The sequence below is a fragment of the Alosa sapidissima genome, chromosome 6, assembly GCF_018492685.1.
Source record: "Alosa sapidissima isolate fAloSap1 chromosome 6, fAloSap1.pri, whole genome shotgun sequence".
NCBI classification, from domain to species: Eukaryota; Metazoa; Chordata; class Actinopteri; order Clupeiformes; family Clupeidae; genus Alosa; species Alosa sapidissima.
In genome coordinates, this window is record NC_055962.1 from 19,846,404 (window position 1) to 19,864,241 (window position 17,838).

Sequence of the window (17,838 nt, forward strand, 5' to 3'; positions counted from 1 at the left end):
CATCATAAGCCATCACTGCGCCTATTGCATTCTACTGTTGTTAGCCTTAAGCCTAGCTCAGTCATTATGTTATACCACATCGCCCTCCATTAGAAGTGCAATGAGCTGCATTGAGCATAATAAACTGCATTTAGAATTCCAAATCCATATTTCTAGATATTTTGGTAAAAGTAACTTAAAAGTAATACAATAGTAGTGTAATGCCTTACAATTCAGAGACAGTAATATTATAATGTAACAAATTACTTTGAAATGACAGTAATAAGTAATACATAATACATTACGATTTTGAAGTAACTTGCCCAACACTGATAAGCACTGAAAGAATGCTGTCTGTGTCAACTCAGAATGCCAAAAGACCGGTATACTGTGTCATAAGAGGAGGTGTAGTGTGTCTTGGGAATTATTTGGGCTGTGCTGCACTGATTTATTTCATTTTCAGATAAAGAAGTGTCAGTGTTTTTTAGGATTATTCTTGGTAAAGCATTCTTATTGAAACATAAAGCAATATGGTCCGTGTACTTGCATTCATTCATTCTGTTTTGGAGGTGAAATAGAAAATGGAAAAACAAATGGTATATGACTTTTTTTAAGTTCTATAGTATAAGTATAAGTATATATACTTTTTTGATCCCGTGAGGGAAATTTGGTCTCTGCATTTAACCCAATCAGTGAATTAGTGAAACACGAACAGCACACAGTGAACACACAGTGAGGTGAAGCACACACTAATCCCGGCACAGTGAGCTGCCTGCTACAATGGCGGCGCTCGGGGAGCAGTGAGGGGTTAGGTGCCTTGCTCAAGGGCACTTCAGCCGCAGCCCACTGGTCGGGGCTCGAACCGGTAACCCTCCTGTTACAAGTCCAGAGTGCTAACCAGTGGGCCACGGCTGCCCCTATAGTCACTTGCTAAGTGAAAATGATGTCGTATTTTGACCTATACGACATAGGTCAAAATATGACATCATAACCTGTGACACATGTTGGCAAAACATGCAATGTTCACAATCACCAACTCAGCGAGGAGTAGGCCTAGGCTGTCTGGCTCGTCAGGCTACTAGGCTATCTCATATGCAGTTGAAACTTGACGTTTCGTCAGCAAACAATTAGGCTGGAATCAGTAGGTTATTAGCCTACGGCCAACCCCGAGCGCATTCGGTGTTTAAACATCAGACTGGTTCAACCCAGTGAAAATGTATGACCGGCAGGCGACCAAAGGGACCATTCATAAAATCTAGTTCAGACCTTTTAGGTAGCCTACAGGGGGGGGGGGGGGGGGGGGGGGCGCGACTCATAGACCGACCTTGTGACATTAAGACCCCCTGTAAGAATGACCAGCCTATTTGTCTGTATTGCATTTCACATTATCCATGCATTAAGTCAACATTGTGTTGCCTAATCCCTGAAATAGGCGAAAATACGGTCCATTTTTACAGGGCTCTCAAGTTTTGAGGACAGGTAAGAGTGACATTCCCCGTCGTCAATCCCCCCCCCCCCCCCCCCCCCGCCACGTCACGTCAACACACACTGGCATGGGAGTAGAGCGCTCTAACCACTGAGCTTAAAGCCCAGGCTTCCAACTCAGCGGTTAGAAGCGTTTTTAAGGTTAGGGGTGTGAGGATTTACACGCGCAACTAGCATCACCAGCTAGCATACACCAGCCCCAGGTCAGTTACCAGTTGATCCAATATTAGTTGTGCAGAAATATAGCCCGTCTTATACACACCAATTGCATTGAAATAGAACTTGTAAAGATTTGTATTTTTTGTAATTATTCCATATTTAGTGTAGTCATATCAGAACCTGAAGTAGCCTACAATCCAAATGCAAGCATGAAACTTCAGAGTATTACCTTTCATTTGAGGCCAAGATTGTGGGGTTCATATGCAGTAAGCATTTGATTGCCAGTATGCATTTTGGATAACCCAAAGTCCTATGGGGAGTTTTCATAGGGCATTTTACCAAATGCATGAGCATACCTTGGCAAATAATGGTCTAAAGTACTCATGTTGTCATTCTATATTGATCTACTTTTGCACACAGCATGACAAGACCTAATGCTACGACTCAAGTCATATCATGTCAAGACCTAGAGGGCTGAAATGTGGTCAGTTCAAAGATGCTTGTTATCCGGTAGAAAAATAAAAGAATAATCTAGCCTTTGTAACTTTGTGACAGTACATCACACAGTTATTCTAATTGTTTTCCAACAGTGTCTCAGCTTTCCAAAAGAGAGCAGACGTTTGATTATTGGCTAAAGTATGTAGGAGCAATGCCCTCCTAAGTCAAAATGGGGCAAAAGTATCATTTATAATTGCTCAGATTTGCAGAAGAAATTATTTGACACATGGCACTGACAATTCAATAATGGGCCTTTTCACCACCTCTGAGCATCCACTAACCTGGACCTTTTAGGGGGCTTTCCTCTCAGGGTGAATGAGAGGATGCTTAATTGCTTTTTACATTTTTGAATACAGATGCAATGATTAATACAAGGATACAAGGATACAAGGAAGTTTATTGTCACATGCATATAGTTACTGGAAGTAAGAAATGCAGTAGAAGAGGGGTTTAGTAGATTAAGTGGCAAGGGCTGCATAAGAAAGGTGGGGGAGGATTGGAATTGGGGGGGGGGGGGGCACCAACAAGGAGCACCCAAGAGCAACAGGGGCAAGGAAAAACTCCCTTACCAAGGAAGAAACCTTGGGCAGATCCACGGCTCAAGGGGCTAACCCAACTGCCAGGGGTCTTGGTGTGTGTGTTGGGGGGATGACAGGGGAGATGTGATGGTGTGCTGTGTATGTGGGGAGAGGGCAGTGTGCAATATGTGTGTTGGAGAAGCTTCCTCATGAGACAATGTGCTGTGTATTGGGGGGGGGGGGGGGGGGTGACAGTGTGCTGTAAGTATGTTGGGGATGTGTGTTGGAGAAGCTTCCTGATGAAATAATGTGCTGTGTATGTAGGGGAGGGGGGGGGGCAGTGTACTGCAAGTATGGTGAAGGGACTTACTATTGCAAGCAGAGTACTGTATGTATGATGTATGTGAGTGATGAAGATGTGTGTGTGGGCGGGAGGGGAGTGTAGCAGTGACTGTGTGTGTGTGTGTGTGTGTAGTGTGCGTGTGGGTAGGTGGGGGCAGTGTGCTGTAAGTATGTAGAGGATGTGTGTTGGAGAAGATCCTGAAGACAATGTGCTGTGTATGTAGGGAGGGGGGGGCAGTGTGCAGCAAGTAGAGGAGGCTTACTGTAGCAAGCAGTGTGCTGTATGTATGTGAGGTGATGACAGTGATGATGTTAATGTGTGTGTTTTTTGTGTGTGTGTTGGGGATGGGGGTGGGGTGGGGGGCAGAAAGGCTAGGCAATCAAGGACATGGGTAGATGGAGGAGAAATCAAAAATAATAAATAAAAAGTTCTATGGAGATGTGCAAAAGTTGGAGAAAGTCAGATATGTGTGTGTGTGTGTGTGTGTTTTGACGTGTGATGAAATAAGAAAATAATAAAAGGTCTATAGCATAGGGTGAGGGATGTAAAAGTGCTAAAAGTCTTAATTAAGATTAATGCATCCATGGCCAGGATATAATTATATAATATGACCTGATTTTAAAAGTGACCTATAACAATAGGCTATGCAATACACTTTAATTTGTTTAGTGCTAATAAAATGATTAAGCCTATTTGGAGAGAGAGAGATGATTAGAATGTGACAATATGTCAGTCATCGTGTGAACGAAAGGCTACTTGTTCTGAGCAAGTGTTGTCAATGAACAGGCTGTGAAACTGTTGGCTAAGTTACAGACAGTCATGAACAACTGATGCTAATTATCTGAGAAACATTCTCTATAGCAGCAGTCACGTTGTCATTGTGTCAAACAAGTTGTGGATTTGTTGTAACATTAAAAGATGACTTACTCTGTGCTGAAACCATGAACTGATGCTCGAAGCTCCAAGGTGAACGAAACTTGGAAGTAGGTAACAGGTTCACGTTCAATAATTCACGTTCAACAATTCCAGGATACGCGTTTTTCATTGGTTGTTGCGTTAAATCTTACCCAGATACAATACAGTTATTTTCTGATTGGCTATTGTGTAGCCCCTCTCGTTATTTTTGATTGGCTGATAAGTGGCAGGCTCAACTCCAGGGGAGACGCGCTTGATTCCTGCCGGTGCCATAGTGAGAGCAGCGCGGCCAGAGACATTTTGGGCGCTGTCGCAGCATATTAAATATATAAATAGTTTTTCTGCGTGAGAAATACAATGTGTGGCGGGAGAGCGTGACAAAAGACTGAAATGAGTAACTGTCACGCTCAATGCGGGACACTTGAGAGCCCTGTTTTTATTTAGCCAGTGACGGCTATAACTTCAAAAAGTCTACTATTTTCCATTTACCAATTTAGCCTATGGCTAGCCTACTTCCAAAATAGACGCAAGAGTACATGGACCTGGTCCAATATCTTAGCTTACGTGCGAACCTGAGCAAATTCAAACGTTTTAGGCTAACCTTCAGCTTTAATCTTAAAATTAAGATAGAAGGAAGACGTGAGCGCAGTGTTTCAAATTCCACCTGACGCCTTTTTCTAGACAGGCTACTCCGCCCAGTTCGCTATGCCGTCATTCAAGTCCTACGACTTGAGTTGACACTCACTTTCCTAGAAGACACGATGTTGCAATGTGCTCACCAAACCTGTCCACGAAGAAAGAATTCGTGGTCTTTTTAAATAATTTAGTCGACTTCTGTTATATCACGATGTAGAGAATCAAACATGTGGAACATGTTTTTGATCGTGGTCACTCTCCTGGCGTTACATAGGACAGGTAAGTCGCTGAGGTCTTTGGTCATCATGTTGTCATTGAACGTGAAGTCAGGATCAGTTATAGCAGAAAAATATACAGATAGGTCTATACTGTAATGTCAGTTCTAGGGTAAACGGAGAGATGGACGCTGTTGTTTGTTTTTTACAGTGATATGATATAGCCTATTTCACTATCGAGTGTCTTCTGTATGTGTTAATTATTGACGCACTGGCTTAGTAAAGGATTTCACTGAAAATGAAAGGGTCAATCCTGTGTGAACGTGTAGGTTACTAATCTACCGAATATACCGAATTGATTAATAGTTTTAACCTGACTCGCCAGGCCTACAAGGTGAAAGCGACTATTTAATTTTGTTTTAAAATGAATGTTTAAGACTTAGTTAGATTAATTTAACATGTTGTAGGCTACAGGTAGTCGGTGAAAGCGACTACCACTGTACAGTATAACATGTTAAATTATTCAAAATAAGTTTTAAACATTCATTTTAAAACAAAATGAAATTATGCAAATGAATTTGAAAATGTTCATCACTCATTGTCACGTGATTCTTTTGGCATTGTAAAATACTTTCTTTTTTCAATGGTGTCATCTGAAATGTTTTCAGTCCTGTTAGTCAAAACTATATACCTGACATTTCAAGCAGTCTCCCCACTATCATTCACTGCTTTTATCTCAAAGAAACACAGGAAGTCGTAGGATTAATGTGGTACAAACGTGATTTGAGTGGTTTTAAAACTCTTCATCTGAGGCACCTGTGCTGCTCTCAAAACACTTCCTGTTTGTTTCTGTCCCATGTTTAGAAGCAATGTAACATAATGGAACCAAGAAGCCTCTCTCTCCCTCCCTATCTCTCTCTCTCTCTCTCTCTCTCTCTCTCTCTCTTCATCACAGATTCCATTGACATTGATCCACCAGAAAGAGTTCGTTTCAAATCCACCAACCTGCAGAATGTTGTGGTGTGGAATCCTGGCATGGAGGGAACCCACTACTCAGTGGAGTATGCAATGTGAGAAAGCAGGGGACCCTGCACCTCCCTTGTCTCTCTCCCCTCACCTGACAACACCACAGAAACCACGCATACTGTAGTTGCACACATGCAATATGCTGCATTCAGAATGTCTGTTTGGGGTTACTATACAGAGACTTTAAATTTGTTCTTTGCTTTTTAAAAAAAAATAAAAAATCTTATTCTACTAATTCTTGATTGACAGTTTAAAAGGGGTTTAGAGTAGTTTATCCTCTAGATCAAAATGAGTAGCTTAAGTAAGTCAACACTGTAACCTCCAACGCTAAAATGTTTATGTTTGTGTTCCTTAGCAGACACTTTTGCCCAAAAAATAACCAATTTGAAAAGACACCTAGCCTAATTAAAAAAAATACAAGTATGAGTAATTGATGAAATGTAACAGATTAAGAACACATAATAACAGAATAATTACAATGATAATCCTCCCTCCCTCCTCTTTAATAGTTATGGTGACGAAGACAAGACGGTAGAGGGCCAGGGTCTATGGAGACCAGTGAGACACTGCACGTGGATCCTCCTGAATTCCTGTGACTTGTCCGACCAGACTCATAAACTTGACGAGATTTACTACGCCAGAGTGAGAGCAATGAGAGACTCTGCAGTCATCTCAAACTGGACAATGACTCGGTTTGAACCTCGGTCAGACAGTAAGTAGGCCTCTGAACTTGGATTCCAGTTAAAGGAGAATTCTGGTGATTTTTCACATAGAATAATATTCAGTTCTACCTAGCTCAAGTTGCTGCAGCCGACAGCTAGAGCTGCCAGGCAGCTACAGTGCTACACTCTGGGGGCATGTTTATGAGCCCCCATGTTCCTGCCCCCAGAGTGTAGCACTGTTTTTCATACCAACAGTAAGAACATACCTACTCGGTGACCTCGAAAAACAGAGATCTACTGTATGTGATAATGGATAATGATGTTCAAGATGTACGCTGAGATGAAATAGTAGCTCAAACGTCATTTATTTTATCGTTTCTTTATTTGTTTGTACAGCAGCCTTAGGTCCACCTCACTTTACCTTGCACACCAGCGGAAATTCCCTTGATATTTATTTGAAGGGTCCAATGAGATGGAAAAACAAATACATGAAGAAAGAGCGCCCTATGAAAAATATAATTAATGAGATATGGTACAACATCTCTGTCTATGACAACACAAGCAGACACACGGTAGGTGTGACATTATTATGACAAACAACAAGACTAGCTTTCTTCTTCTCTCACGCACAATGGTCATCAGTCCAGTTTGTTAAAACACACCATTTCCTCAAAACGTTGCATGGGAGATCTAGCATGTGTTATGCCTGTTGCCAAGAGCACATAAATGGACTTTCCTAACTGCCATAACGTTCTTGATACCTTGATAGCAGCACTTACATGTATTTGCCTATAACTTTTAAAGCAGAGCTAAGTTTAATGCTATAAACCTTCTTATCAATCATTTTGGCACACCGTTGTGGCAAGTGGTAAGCCATAGGTATTCTAAAGCTCAGATTTTCAGTACATAAAACAAGTGCCCTTGCAGGGCTTGTGTAGTGTTTGAATGGTGTCGCATATCCACTTTAATCTAAATGCCTGTGAGTGAGTGAACAAATGAAATATCCCATGTTTTGGTTTTATAGTTTGTTGACTTTGGAACCACACGGTAATTATGATGAGGTCAAGAAGGAAATAAGTTCATGCAACTAAGATACAAAATTAGCAGTTCAAGCAAACCCTGTAAAGTAGTGTGAGGTGTATGATTAGCCTATATAACACAGTAATTTTATACAGCACTTTCCAATACTCACAAATGTGTTGTATACAACTGTATTTGTTCCAGAGACATATTATTACAAAGAACCAGTCCTACCAACTTGGCTCACTGGAATATGATACAATATACTGCGTGTCTGCTGGGACCTATTCACAAAACATTCATGAAGAATCCCACACAAGTGAATGGCAGTGTGAAAAAACACCAACAGGTGAGACAGTTCAGGGAAAAAAACGCCCTGACATTCAACACCATCCGTTTCATTGTAAAGAATGTGTTTTTCAAGGAAGTAGTGGATATAGTAAAAGGACGGATGACTTACTATTAGGATCCATTACCGCAAGATTTGCATCCATACAATTCAAACAACATTTCTGAGAAGTGTGAAATATAAGATATGAGATATATTGCCTCTCAGTGGTTTTACTTAAGTGAATACACAAAGGGCCAGATGTACATACATTTGCGAACGTAGCGTTATCGGTGTCATGGACACACCGCAGATTGCGAACGCTGTCAGACCCAAGTTTCCGTCTTATTTATCAATCGTTTAATCCTTAGTGTAAACTGCGCCTTTCTCTGCCTTTCTCCGCCCATAAACGCAATTTACGAACGTCCACAACTGAATGGCAGCGCCTACATACAAGTGCTCTAAATAGCGATTCTGTTGTCTTTGAAAGGTTATCTTATTGATGCATTGAACTGCAATTTGGATTAACACCTGCTTTTACAAGGCGGAAGTATTTAGGCGCAGAATAGACGTGCGCTTTCAGGAGCAGTCTTTGTACATACCGCGGAATACATAACTAGGCGCTCTTTACTCTTCCCCTCCCATCTTTTTACGCTAAACTCCAACTTTCGCCTGGATCCTCCCATGAATGCATGACATGACAAACGCAATCTGCCACTTTCAGCTCTCACGACAGGCAGTTTGCGCTTTTACATCATTGCGGCCTGTTTGTACATACCTCGCAATGATTTTACACGCACATTGCGAAACAAATACGCCTGAAGTGGGCGCAAAAGCGAAGTACATCTGGCCCAAAGTGAGGTAGATGGACTGAGGTGGATTGAATGTGTGTGTGACTTGACACCTTGAACTTGACATTAACACCTCTCTCAAAAACATTCCCTTCTCTTGTGGTTTTAGATCCTTTCAAGAAGCATATGTTGATGGTGATTCTAGCTGGTCTTCTACCCTCAGCAGTATCCTTGTTCATCTTGATATTGGCCAGCTGTCTTGTGTACCATTATATATTTGGTAACAAGCAGAAACACCCACACTGCACGGTAAGATAGCGTCATTACTTAAAGTAGTTTTAAAATGCTGTGGCCTATTCCTTAAAGGTGATACTTGGGGCAACTTTTTGAGCAATGTTGCTGGGCAACCACATAATAAGTTCCATGTGTTCTGATTGGATGATCATGATAAAAATAACAGAAGAAAAATCGATGCGCAGTATCAATATGAATAAGATAAGAAGCTTTATTGTCATTGCACACAAGATACAATGAAATTTCGTTTGGCAGCAGAATGTACCTGTACAACAATAGTAAGGGAAACTGCCAAGCAATTGCCCTCAAAAAGTTGCCCCATCAGCAACCCCAAGTCTCTTTTAGGGTGAGGACAAAGAGCACACGATAAGATAAGATAAGATAAGACTTTAAATAGCAGAATATTAAACAATATAAGAATTAAAAATAAATTGTTGAAAAGAATAGAATAGTGCACACAGAGCCTAAATAATAACAGTGCAAAAGATTTTTGCAATGGAGATCTCAAGCCAAATACTACCTTGCAGTTATGCAGTTATCTCAAATAGAGATGCCAGTGAGACTTGCAGAAGCAGCAGATAAAGAAAATACTTCATTGTTTAGTAACAATGCTGGTAAAACTGTGGACTTACTACATGAGTGTTTGTCTTAAGTTTCTATTAAGTTTCTATTGTTTCTGATAGTTTCTATTTCTATTCTATCTATAAGTTTCTTAAGTTTCTATTGCTTATTAATTCAGTCATAATGTTCTTACTATTACTGTTTTTCCTTGATCCTCCAGAGCATATCACCCAAGGAGCCAACTTTTGCCCCTCGAATGGCAATTATCGATGTCATCAATGTCAACATCCACAAACCCAGCCTCCCGGGGGATGAGTTTGAGAAACTGCCTGCTATCCTTCCTGGTCAATTGCCTGCTATCCTTCCTGGCTATGCAGTCCAGCGAGCATCGCCACCAGTGTATAACTCACAGTCATGGCACTCTTCTGGAGGGGTAAGTGAAGAAAATGTTCCTTTGAACGCTGAGGCGCAGGAGTTTGACGACGAGATGCCTCCGGACTACGGATTTGTCGTCCACTCGCCTCCAGAGGAATCGACGGGACGAGGCTCTGACCCTCTCGTACCACCACAGCCCGCCGTGCTTCCTGTCACTGGACACAACAGTTACATGGCACAGAGTGACGGCAGGCCGGGTCAGTCGACAGGTCAGAGCAGCACCGATGAGGACGAGGACCAGGACGAGGGCGGTCCCACGGTGATTGACTGGAATCCCAGCACTGGGGTCCTGCATATCCCAGAGCTAAACCCTATGCCATTGCTGGGGGCCGGACGTGAGGTAGAGCTGGAAGAAGACATGGCCGTGCCCAGAAGCATCTTCTCCAGCCTGGTGATGAGACAGGAGAGCTACGAGTCTGAGGATGGCCTCTGTAAAATGGAGACTGTTTGGCAACTTCAAATCAACATGGAAGAATAACTCATGTAGACCATCTCAATCTGTTTCTAGAGGGTTTCCGGTTGAAACGTTCAAAATCAACACAGATACTTTGAAATGAATATGAATCAGACTTTTAGCGTAATGTTCTACAAAATGTTGACTCTAAAACTTGTTTTGTTTGTTTGTTTGTTTGTTTGTTTGTTTGTCCCGAAGTTAGCATAAGCTCAATGTTGTTTTCTGTGTCACCGGAAATGTCTTAGGAAAGCACCTGTTTGTTTATGCAGTTGAAAGTTTTCAGTATGAAAAGGTGATGATACATGGGGCACCTTTTTGAGCAATGTTACTGGGCAACCACATAACCAGTTCCATATGTTCTGATTGGATGATCATGAAAATGTGCCTGATGATTGAAGTTCTTTAGAGGGAAGAAAATGCCCTGCATGCCATGCCCATGAACATTGCCCTGCAACATTGCTCATAAAGTTCACTTGTCTGTCATCAGCTTAAGAGTAACTCAACTCTGCATAAGCACACTGGCAGCTAGAGTTGCCAACCTCAATGCACAAGAGTAAATACATGACAATCAGTGTTCTTTACTGGATGATAAGAAATGTAGACAGTCAAGTGAAGGCATTGAGGTGGCGACCATATTAAACAAACAGTCTTTTCAGTTGTAACCTATATAAAATGTGTCTAATTGGAAGGTATGATGATGTAATATCAAATATCCTAGTTACGTCAGTTACAACCCTCTTGTAATATCCTAAACACTATTGATATTTTATAAAATGCAGTTTAATTAATTTTTGACAGTAGCTTATCACAAAGAATAGGCCTAATAGTAAAATGTAGCCTACTTAGGCCTACTCTACGTGCCAAATAAGTGTTTCCTCTAAAAAAATGAAGGAGTAGCCAATCGATTGAAGTCAGTTTCACCTTTTGAACTGCTGCAACCATTAATATTGTCCTAAATATAAGCCAATACTCTGATTGTAAATACATGTGGCTATATATAATATATAAATATACATAGGCCTATATTGTAAATAAATTCTATGTTTACACTACCATGTGCCTTTGAACATTACTATGTACGACTCACAATATGCAACCCTGAGTGGGGCTAAAACTGGGCCTGTCCAATGATCATTTTTCCCTCTTACAAATGGAAGAGGGGAAAGAATGTTATCAGAGCCCATAGACTGTAAGTCAGAGCCACGGCGAAATTGCTGGACATGATCCCCCCCTGGTGGACACAGCTTTGGTGAGCGTGTGGTCTTGCGTTTATGAAGTTACTATGGCAACTTCGTTGTTTATAAATATTGAAGTACCCAGCCAGCTAAGTTAATGTTGAGCTAACGTTAATGTTAGTAAATCTGTTTTTTTGTAAATAGACACGTGTGTGTGAGTGTTTGTGGATAACGGACCATGGCTCGTACTCAAGCGGAAAGTGTTATAAGACGTATTATTCGAGAAATTACGCAAGAATGTTCAAGTAAAGGACAGACAGTTTCCGAAACCTTAGTTGCCTTTATGGTAAGTGATAGCCTAACCAAAGATTGTTAAGGCGGAGCGTTACATTAATTGCCCTGTGTTTCCGCGTAGGTTAAATCAGAGAATGTGTTATTAATGTAACGTTAATTCATTTCATTTCCGGATGATAAGTGCCTTCTTCCTTTTCGAAGGTCAAGGCCATTGTTTTAGATCCAGGGAATCATTTTAATGTTGATCGCACCCTAACCAAGCAGGATGTCCAAAGACTTATTGAGGTAACGTTAAGCTCATTTAATCATTCAGAACATCATGTGCCTACAATTAATTTATTGTTATTAAAGCTCAGGCCTATAATATCGCCTCTGTAGGTGTGCGTGGACAAGCTTATGGATAAGAGAAGTCCTGCTCTTGACACCATCAAAATGCAAGTGTACTTTGACATGAATTACACATCTCGACGTAAGTAACGTTACCCTACAGCAGCAGCAGCCTCATGACCACATACAGACTAGTCTAACGGGTACATGTCTGTGCTTTTGTAACTCATGAATTGTTGGTCATGGTGACTTCAGGTGAGTTCCTCGAGGAGCACCATAGAGTCCTTCTGTCACGACTCGCCTCTGTAGGCCGCGAGATCACTGACAATCGATTGAGGACTCGGGATGACCTGGAGGGCCTCTACCGGAAAATAGTTAGCTATGTGCTGCTGCGCTCTGGTCTGGGTTCACCAACGGACATCAACACGGTGCGGGAAGCCACGGGTGAGCTGAAGACAGTTATTTCCAGAAACCTCAGTGGACAGGCATCGTGGCTGCAATCTGAATCAAACATATTTATGCCTACCTTTTTGCAGCTGCTTTGCAGAGTGTCTTCCCTCAGTCGGAGCTGGCGACCTTCATGTCTCTCACCAAAGCAGACAAGGAGCAGCAACTAACCGAGCTTACCATGATAGTAACAGGCATTCGCCTCTTCAACAAGGACTGTAGAAAAGGAGGAGAAGAAATTGAGGACTGTAAGACCTCTGGAATGTCATATAGCCTATTAATATCTGAATCATATTATTGAATGTATTAATAATAGATATTTAACCCTTCTATCATCTCCTTAGTATCTCTTGTTAACTCTCCTTTGGAGTCACCCACATCCCATTATTTTGGAGATCTAGAATCAGTGTAGCCTAAAATAGCTAAGACAAATATAAAGTTGCATATTATTTCATTCTATAGGGCCTACTGTTATTTATTTGCCTGGTAGGTCTACTTTCCTGTAGTTTACCAAATCTATTAACTTGTTATTATGAATGTAGTGCCCTCCATTTTAAACGAAGCCATACCTGCCACCATCATCGACATTGAGAAGGAGCTAAAGGAATCCCAGGGCTTGGCCTGGCAGTACACTTCCCTGCTGGAGAGGCTTGCTGACCCCAAGGCTGGGACAGTGCACTGCCCTATCAGAGCAGATCTGCTGCAGCAGGCCCTGTACAATGTGAGACAACATGAGACTTTCCTCAAAATCATCCTGGTAAGTTGAGGCACAGTACAAGTCTTGTGACACGTGATCATGTGATCACAAGACCATGTCTTAGCAAATTCATATGACGTGTTTGCTTTCTCTGTATTGTAAGTGTGTTTTAAAAATTCAAGTCACAAACATGAAGTAAAAGCTACTTATAAAGTGAAATATTTCAGCAATATACACCAATTTGCCATCTATGTACTTAAATACTGTATACCCTACTGTATTAAGGCTGATATAAGTGAATATGTATTTGCATTTTTGAATTTTAGGTTCATTTTAAGTGGGTCTTTGTGTACATACAATAGTGTTGTATAGTAATTGGTACGCTTAAAGATGACTTATGTGAACTTTGTGAGGGATAGATATCATCTGTATGTCTTCCCCTCAGGCTGATGCCATCCTCTGTGCCAGGCAAGTGGAGGCCCTGCAGACTGATCTCACGTCCCGCCTGAGTCTGCTTAAAGCCACAGTGCACGCCAAGACGGCCGTGCCCACCGCACAGGTTTTTGTGAGTGTCGCCATAGTGGGGAAGGTTGTTAGCGTTGTAGATAGGAAGCCAGGCTCACATGCAGTAGCAGAAAGCTTGTGAGTTCAGTCCCTGGCTGCCACCGTTGTGTCCTTGAGCAAGGCACTTAACAGGGTCAGATGGTTTTTGTCCATATCCTCTTGCACAATGATACAATGCATTGCATCAAAATGATGTTAGATCAGCAGTCATGATTGGTTTTTCAGCAGCAGGGCCTTGAATTTCCCCTTGGGGATCAATAAAGTATCTTTCTATCTATCTATCATGTTCACCTTTGCTCACCTTCATCTTCCTCTCTTTGCCAGCCTCATTTCACAGCCCTGTCCAAGCTCTGGGCCAGCTTCCAGGACGAGATGCTCATGCTCAGCATCCTCAACAACATGGTGGTCAGCCTGAGGCCCTTCCTGAGCGCCCAGTCCCACCTGCTGCCAGAAGGCCAGCTGCAGGCCCTTCTGTATGGCGAGGACGTCAAGAGTGACGACGTCAGACTGCGGGAGAGCGCAGGTGGGATGTGTCCAGTACTGTGCAGTACAGTAAAGCCTCTGAAATCACATAACTGCAGGATGTTTGCACAGGAGATTAAGTGGCTTTCTGCCTGTGGTTATCATGTTTCATTAGCTGTTATTTGATAAGTGCTGAAAGAATTTGTAACTTTTCACACATTGGCTTGTGTGAAAACAGAATAGGCATGGATTATCTTTGTAACATCTAAAGAGCATTCATTTTCATTCATTGTTTCCCCTTTTCAGCACTTATTTTTAACAAGTTCTTTATTGTTCTCTGCACTTCCCCAGAGGACAAGATCAACCCAGCTGAGTACAAAGCACAGGATTGGTTCCTCCACGAGACCACAGCTAACTTTGACCAACTGCCCTTGCAATTCAAGGGTATCTGTGGTTACACACTGGTGAAAAAAGATGGACTTCTAATTCCAGGTATATTATAAAGACACCATGGACATTTAGATAATATTCAACCTAAACTCCCGTTTCTAAGTGTCTTTTCTCTCCTATCCTCAGCGAATCCCCAGATAGGGGTGCTGAAACACAAGGAGAAATACTATGCCTTCTCCTCCAAGGAGGCAGCGTGTAGCTTTGCATCCAACCCAGATGAGTACATTGAGGGCATCATAGAAAAAGCCAAGAAGTGTCCAGAACTAATTCAGCTCTTGGAGCTCCATCAGCAGTTTGCGTGTGTCACCCCATACTCACAGGTGGGACCCGATGCCTGTTTGTTAACAGGCATTTCATTCTGAAAACGATTTTGCATACCCAGCAATTGCGTCAAGCACATAGAAATGCTGTTTTTTAAACACTGCAGTGCAATATATTGCAGTGTAATGCTGGTCACAGTTAAGTGAGAGGCTGATCAAACTTGTACATTTTATGCCACATTTATCATTTAACATCTATATCAGTGTTTTAAAGATTTTCGTCCCACACTAAACAAGTCACTCACTGTGGCATTAAAAAAGCACAATAATCATTTCAAACAAAAATGACACAAGTGCTTGATAGTTCACTGTAACCCTGCAGATGCAATCAGGCCAGAGACTACTGGTAAAGCCCATTTCCAAATGTGACAGCAGCACTCAGACAGACACCCACTTGGTGGAGACAAATATTGTTAAGACCTACGAGTGGAATGAATGGGAGCTCCGGAGGAAAGCCATGCAGCTGGTCAGTAGATCTGGAGTACTTATGTGCAGTATGTGTTTGTGTATGTATATATACACTGCTCAAAAAAATTAAGGGAACACTTACAGTTTTCCACAATTGTTAACACATTTTTTGAAACCTTCCAACCTTTTCTCCATTCTCAAACTACATTCACAGAATGACTGACAGTTCTTGCAAAATAAAACTTCAAGCCTCAAAAGTTTTACTTGTGCTCAGAACCAAACATTGTCAGAGTATCGATCCAGTGTATGATTGAAGTGTTTCTCTTAATTTTTTTGAGCAGTATATACAGGGATATTCGGCTTTCGAGTGAAATTTCAGGATGAACTAAAATCCACTATAACCTTTACAAATAAACTTAATATGACCTTCTCTAAACTTTTAGACTTTCCAACAGTTCAATGTTTCAGTATATTCTGTACTGAAACATTACATTTCACCCGAAAGCCAGATATCCCCAACATTTTGTGAGAAATGTATATTCTATTTCTTATAGAAATATGTATTTGTGGAATGTCAACAGGGATCAATGAATTTAGTAAATAATTTTAGAAATCAGACTTACAAATCAGTTTGAATGAGAGAGATTTTAAACTACAAATTCACAAGAAATAAATAGTGTAAATGGGTTATGGTTGTTACAGGCTAACCTACGGAGCAAAGTCACACATTCAGTGCAGACCAACCTGAGTCACATGAGGAGGAACAATGTGACGCAAACATACCAGCCAAAAGATGTTGGATGCCAGACTAAAAAAGATGCCGAGACCAACGTCCCCAAACCAAAGGTGTACCTGGCTGGGTTACGAGGTGGAAAGCCAGGACCAACGATCATGACCAAAACAATATTGACCAGATCAGTTGATGAGTAGCTCTATTCGAAATAAATGTTTTGTTCTCAATTTTGCAAGCAATAGGCTGAAACTAATTTAAATTGAATACCATTTCTACTGTAGGAGTTACTGCTTTGCATATCAAAATAAAGCGGCAGTGAGCATTAAGCAAGGTTATTAAAACCTCAGAGGTTGGCATCAGGACCCAGTTGTTCAAAAAGTTTAACCTGGATCAGAATGATCGGGATTTGGAAATCCCATGTTTTACAATCCAGGATGAGGTAATCCATGTTTATTTTATTCCTGTTTTTCAAAGCAATTTTTAGGATTATGAAATCCGGATTACCTGTGTTTCTAAATGGAACTACACAATCTCACAATCACGCCTAGTGGCTATGTAAGGAACAGTTAGAATAGGTGGCCTAAGGTAGCTTTGATTGTGTTATCTAAAGAGACCGAAAACACCACAATAAAATAATACAAACATCCCCTTACATTATCAGACCCCTCATCTTATCCACGACAAATACATAAATACAAACAGTCATACTTTGTCTCCTATCCTAGTAAGGGATTTTGGCAGTGTGAAAGGGCTTAGTAACATTTTGTGCCTAAAATCCACCCTTCTGTTGGGATCAGGGTAATCCTAATTTTTTGGATCAAATTTATCCCAATCCAACTCAAAACTTTTGAACACAAAGTGAAGGTTTTATCCAGATCAAAACCAAGATTAGATAACGTGATCCAATCTGATTTCAGGATCCTTTTTTCCCTTTGAACAACCCATTTTCCAGATTTAATCCAATCCGATAGCCAAAATCCAATCAGATTTCTTTTGAACAACTGGGCCAAGATGACAGTTTACAGTCTGTTGACAGTGCTCATATCTACACAAACCCAACCCAAGTGTATAAAGAGTAACCAGGGGAAGTGGTATAACTAGAAAGACCAGAATGATTGCATTTGCTAATTCAGTTCAGCATATGCTATGAAATAGTTGAATACAAAAAAAAAAAGTCATCAGATAAAGTCAGGTATTATGAAGGGTTCTGTATTCAATCATTTAATAGTCACTTGCAGTTGAAGTATTTTAAGCCCAGATTAAGTAATGAAAGCTTTGTAAGAACACAAATCATGTGAAGATCAGTATGTGGACAAACTACATGTGCATAAAATAAACTAAACATTTTCAGAATCCACCAAGAACAGTCTGACAGTTACATTTTGCACATTCTACTATGCTAAAGCATATTTGTAAAATTCTCAGCACACATAATTTTAATAACTGGTCATTTGAATGAGAGCGAGACTCCTGGCACAATCATTTGCCACATTTTAGACTCGAGTCTGCATGTGTACAGTACATGTACACAATGTACATGTGTGCATAAAAGCTGCCTAATCAGTTGTTTTTTTGCAAATTAGCCTACTACTAGGAACCATAGATATTAGAAAGCTAGATGCCACATTAGGCTCCAGAACGT

At 41.0% G+C, this 17,838-nt stretch overlaps 2 protein-coding genes across 2 annotated transcripts; both read left to right on the top strand.

Annotated features, from left to right (window-relative positions):
• Positions 1-4,606: 4,606 nt before the first annotated feature.
• On the top strand, positions 4,607-11,371 carry il20ra (interleukin 20 receptor, alpha). The gene is made up of 7 exons (XM_042096180.1): positions 4,607-4,812; positions 5,704-5,818; positions 6,284-6,486; positions 6,833-7,008; positions 7,661-7,805; positions 8,745-8,884; positions 9,651-11,371. The coding sequence occupies exons 1-7, from the start codon at positions 4,761-4,763 to the stop codon at positions 10,341-10,343; spliced, it is 1,524 nt and encodes a 507-aa protein (XP_041952114.1). The 5' UTR covers positions 4,607-4,760; the 3' UTR covers positions 10,344-11,371.
• A 234-nt stretch (positions 11,372-11,605) lies between these two features.
• cfap206 (cilia and flagella associated protein 206) lies at positions 11,606-16,423 on the top strand. The gene is made up of 12 exons (XM_042096173.1): positions 11,606-11,840; positions 11,990-12,073; positions 12,167-12,257; positions 12,371-12,559; positions 12,652-12,810; positions 13,105-13,319; positions 13,705-13,824; positions 14,148-14,346; positions 14,637-14,777; positions 14,862-15,055; positions 15,378-15,521; positions 16,166-16,423. Exons 1-12 carry the CDS (start codon positions 11,733-11,735, stop codon positions 16,391-16,393), a joined length of 1,872 nt encoding a protein of 623 aa, XP_041952107.1. The 5' UTR covers positions 11,606-11,732; the 3' UTR covers positions 16,394-16,423.
• The last annotated feature ends 1,415 nt before the right edge of the window (positions 16,424-17,838 follow it).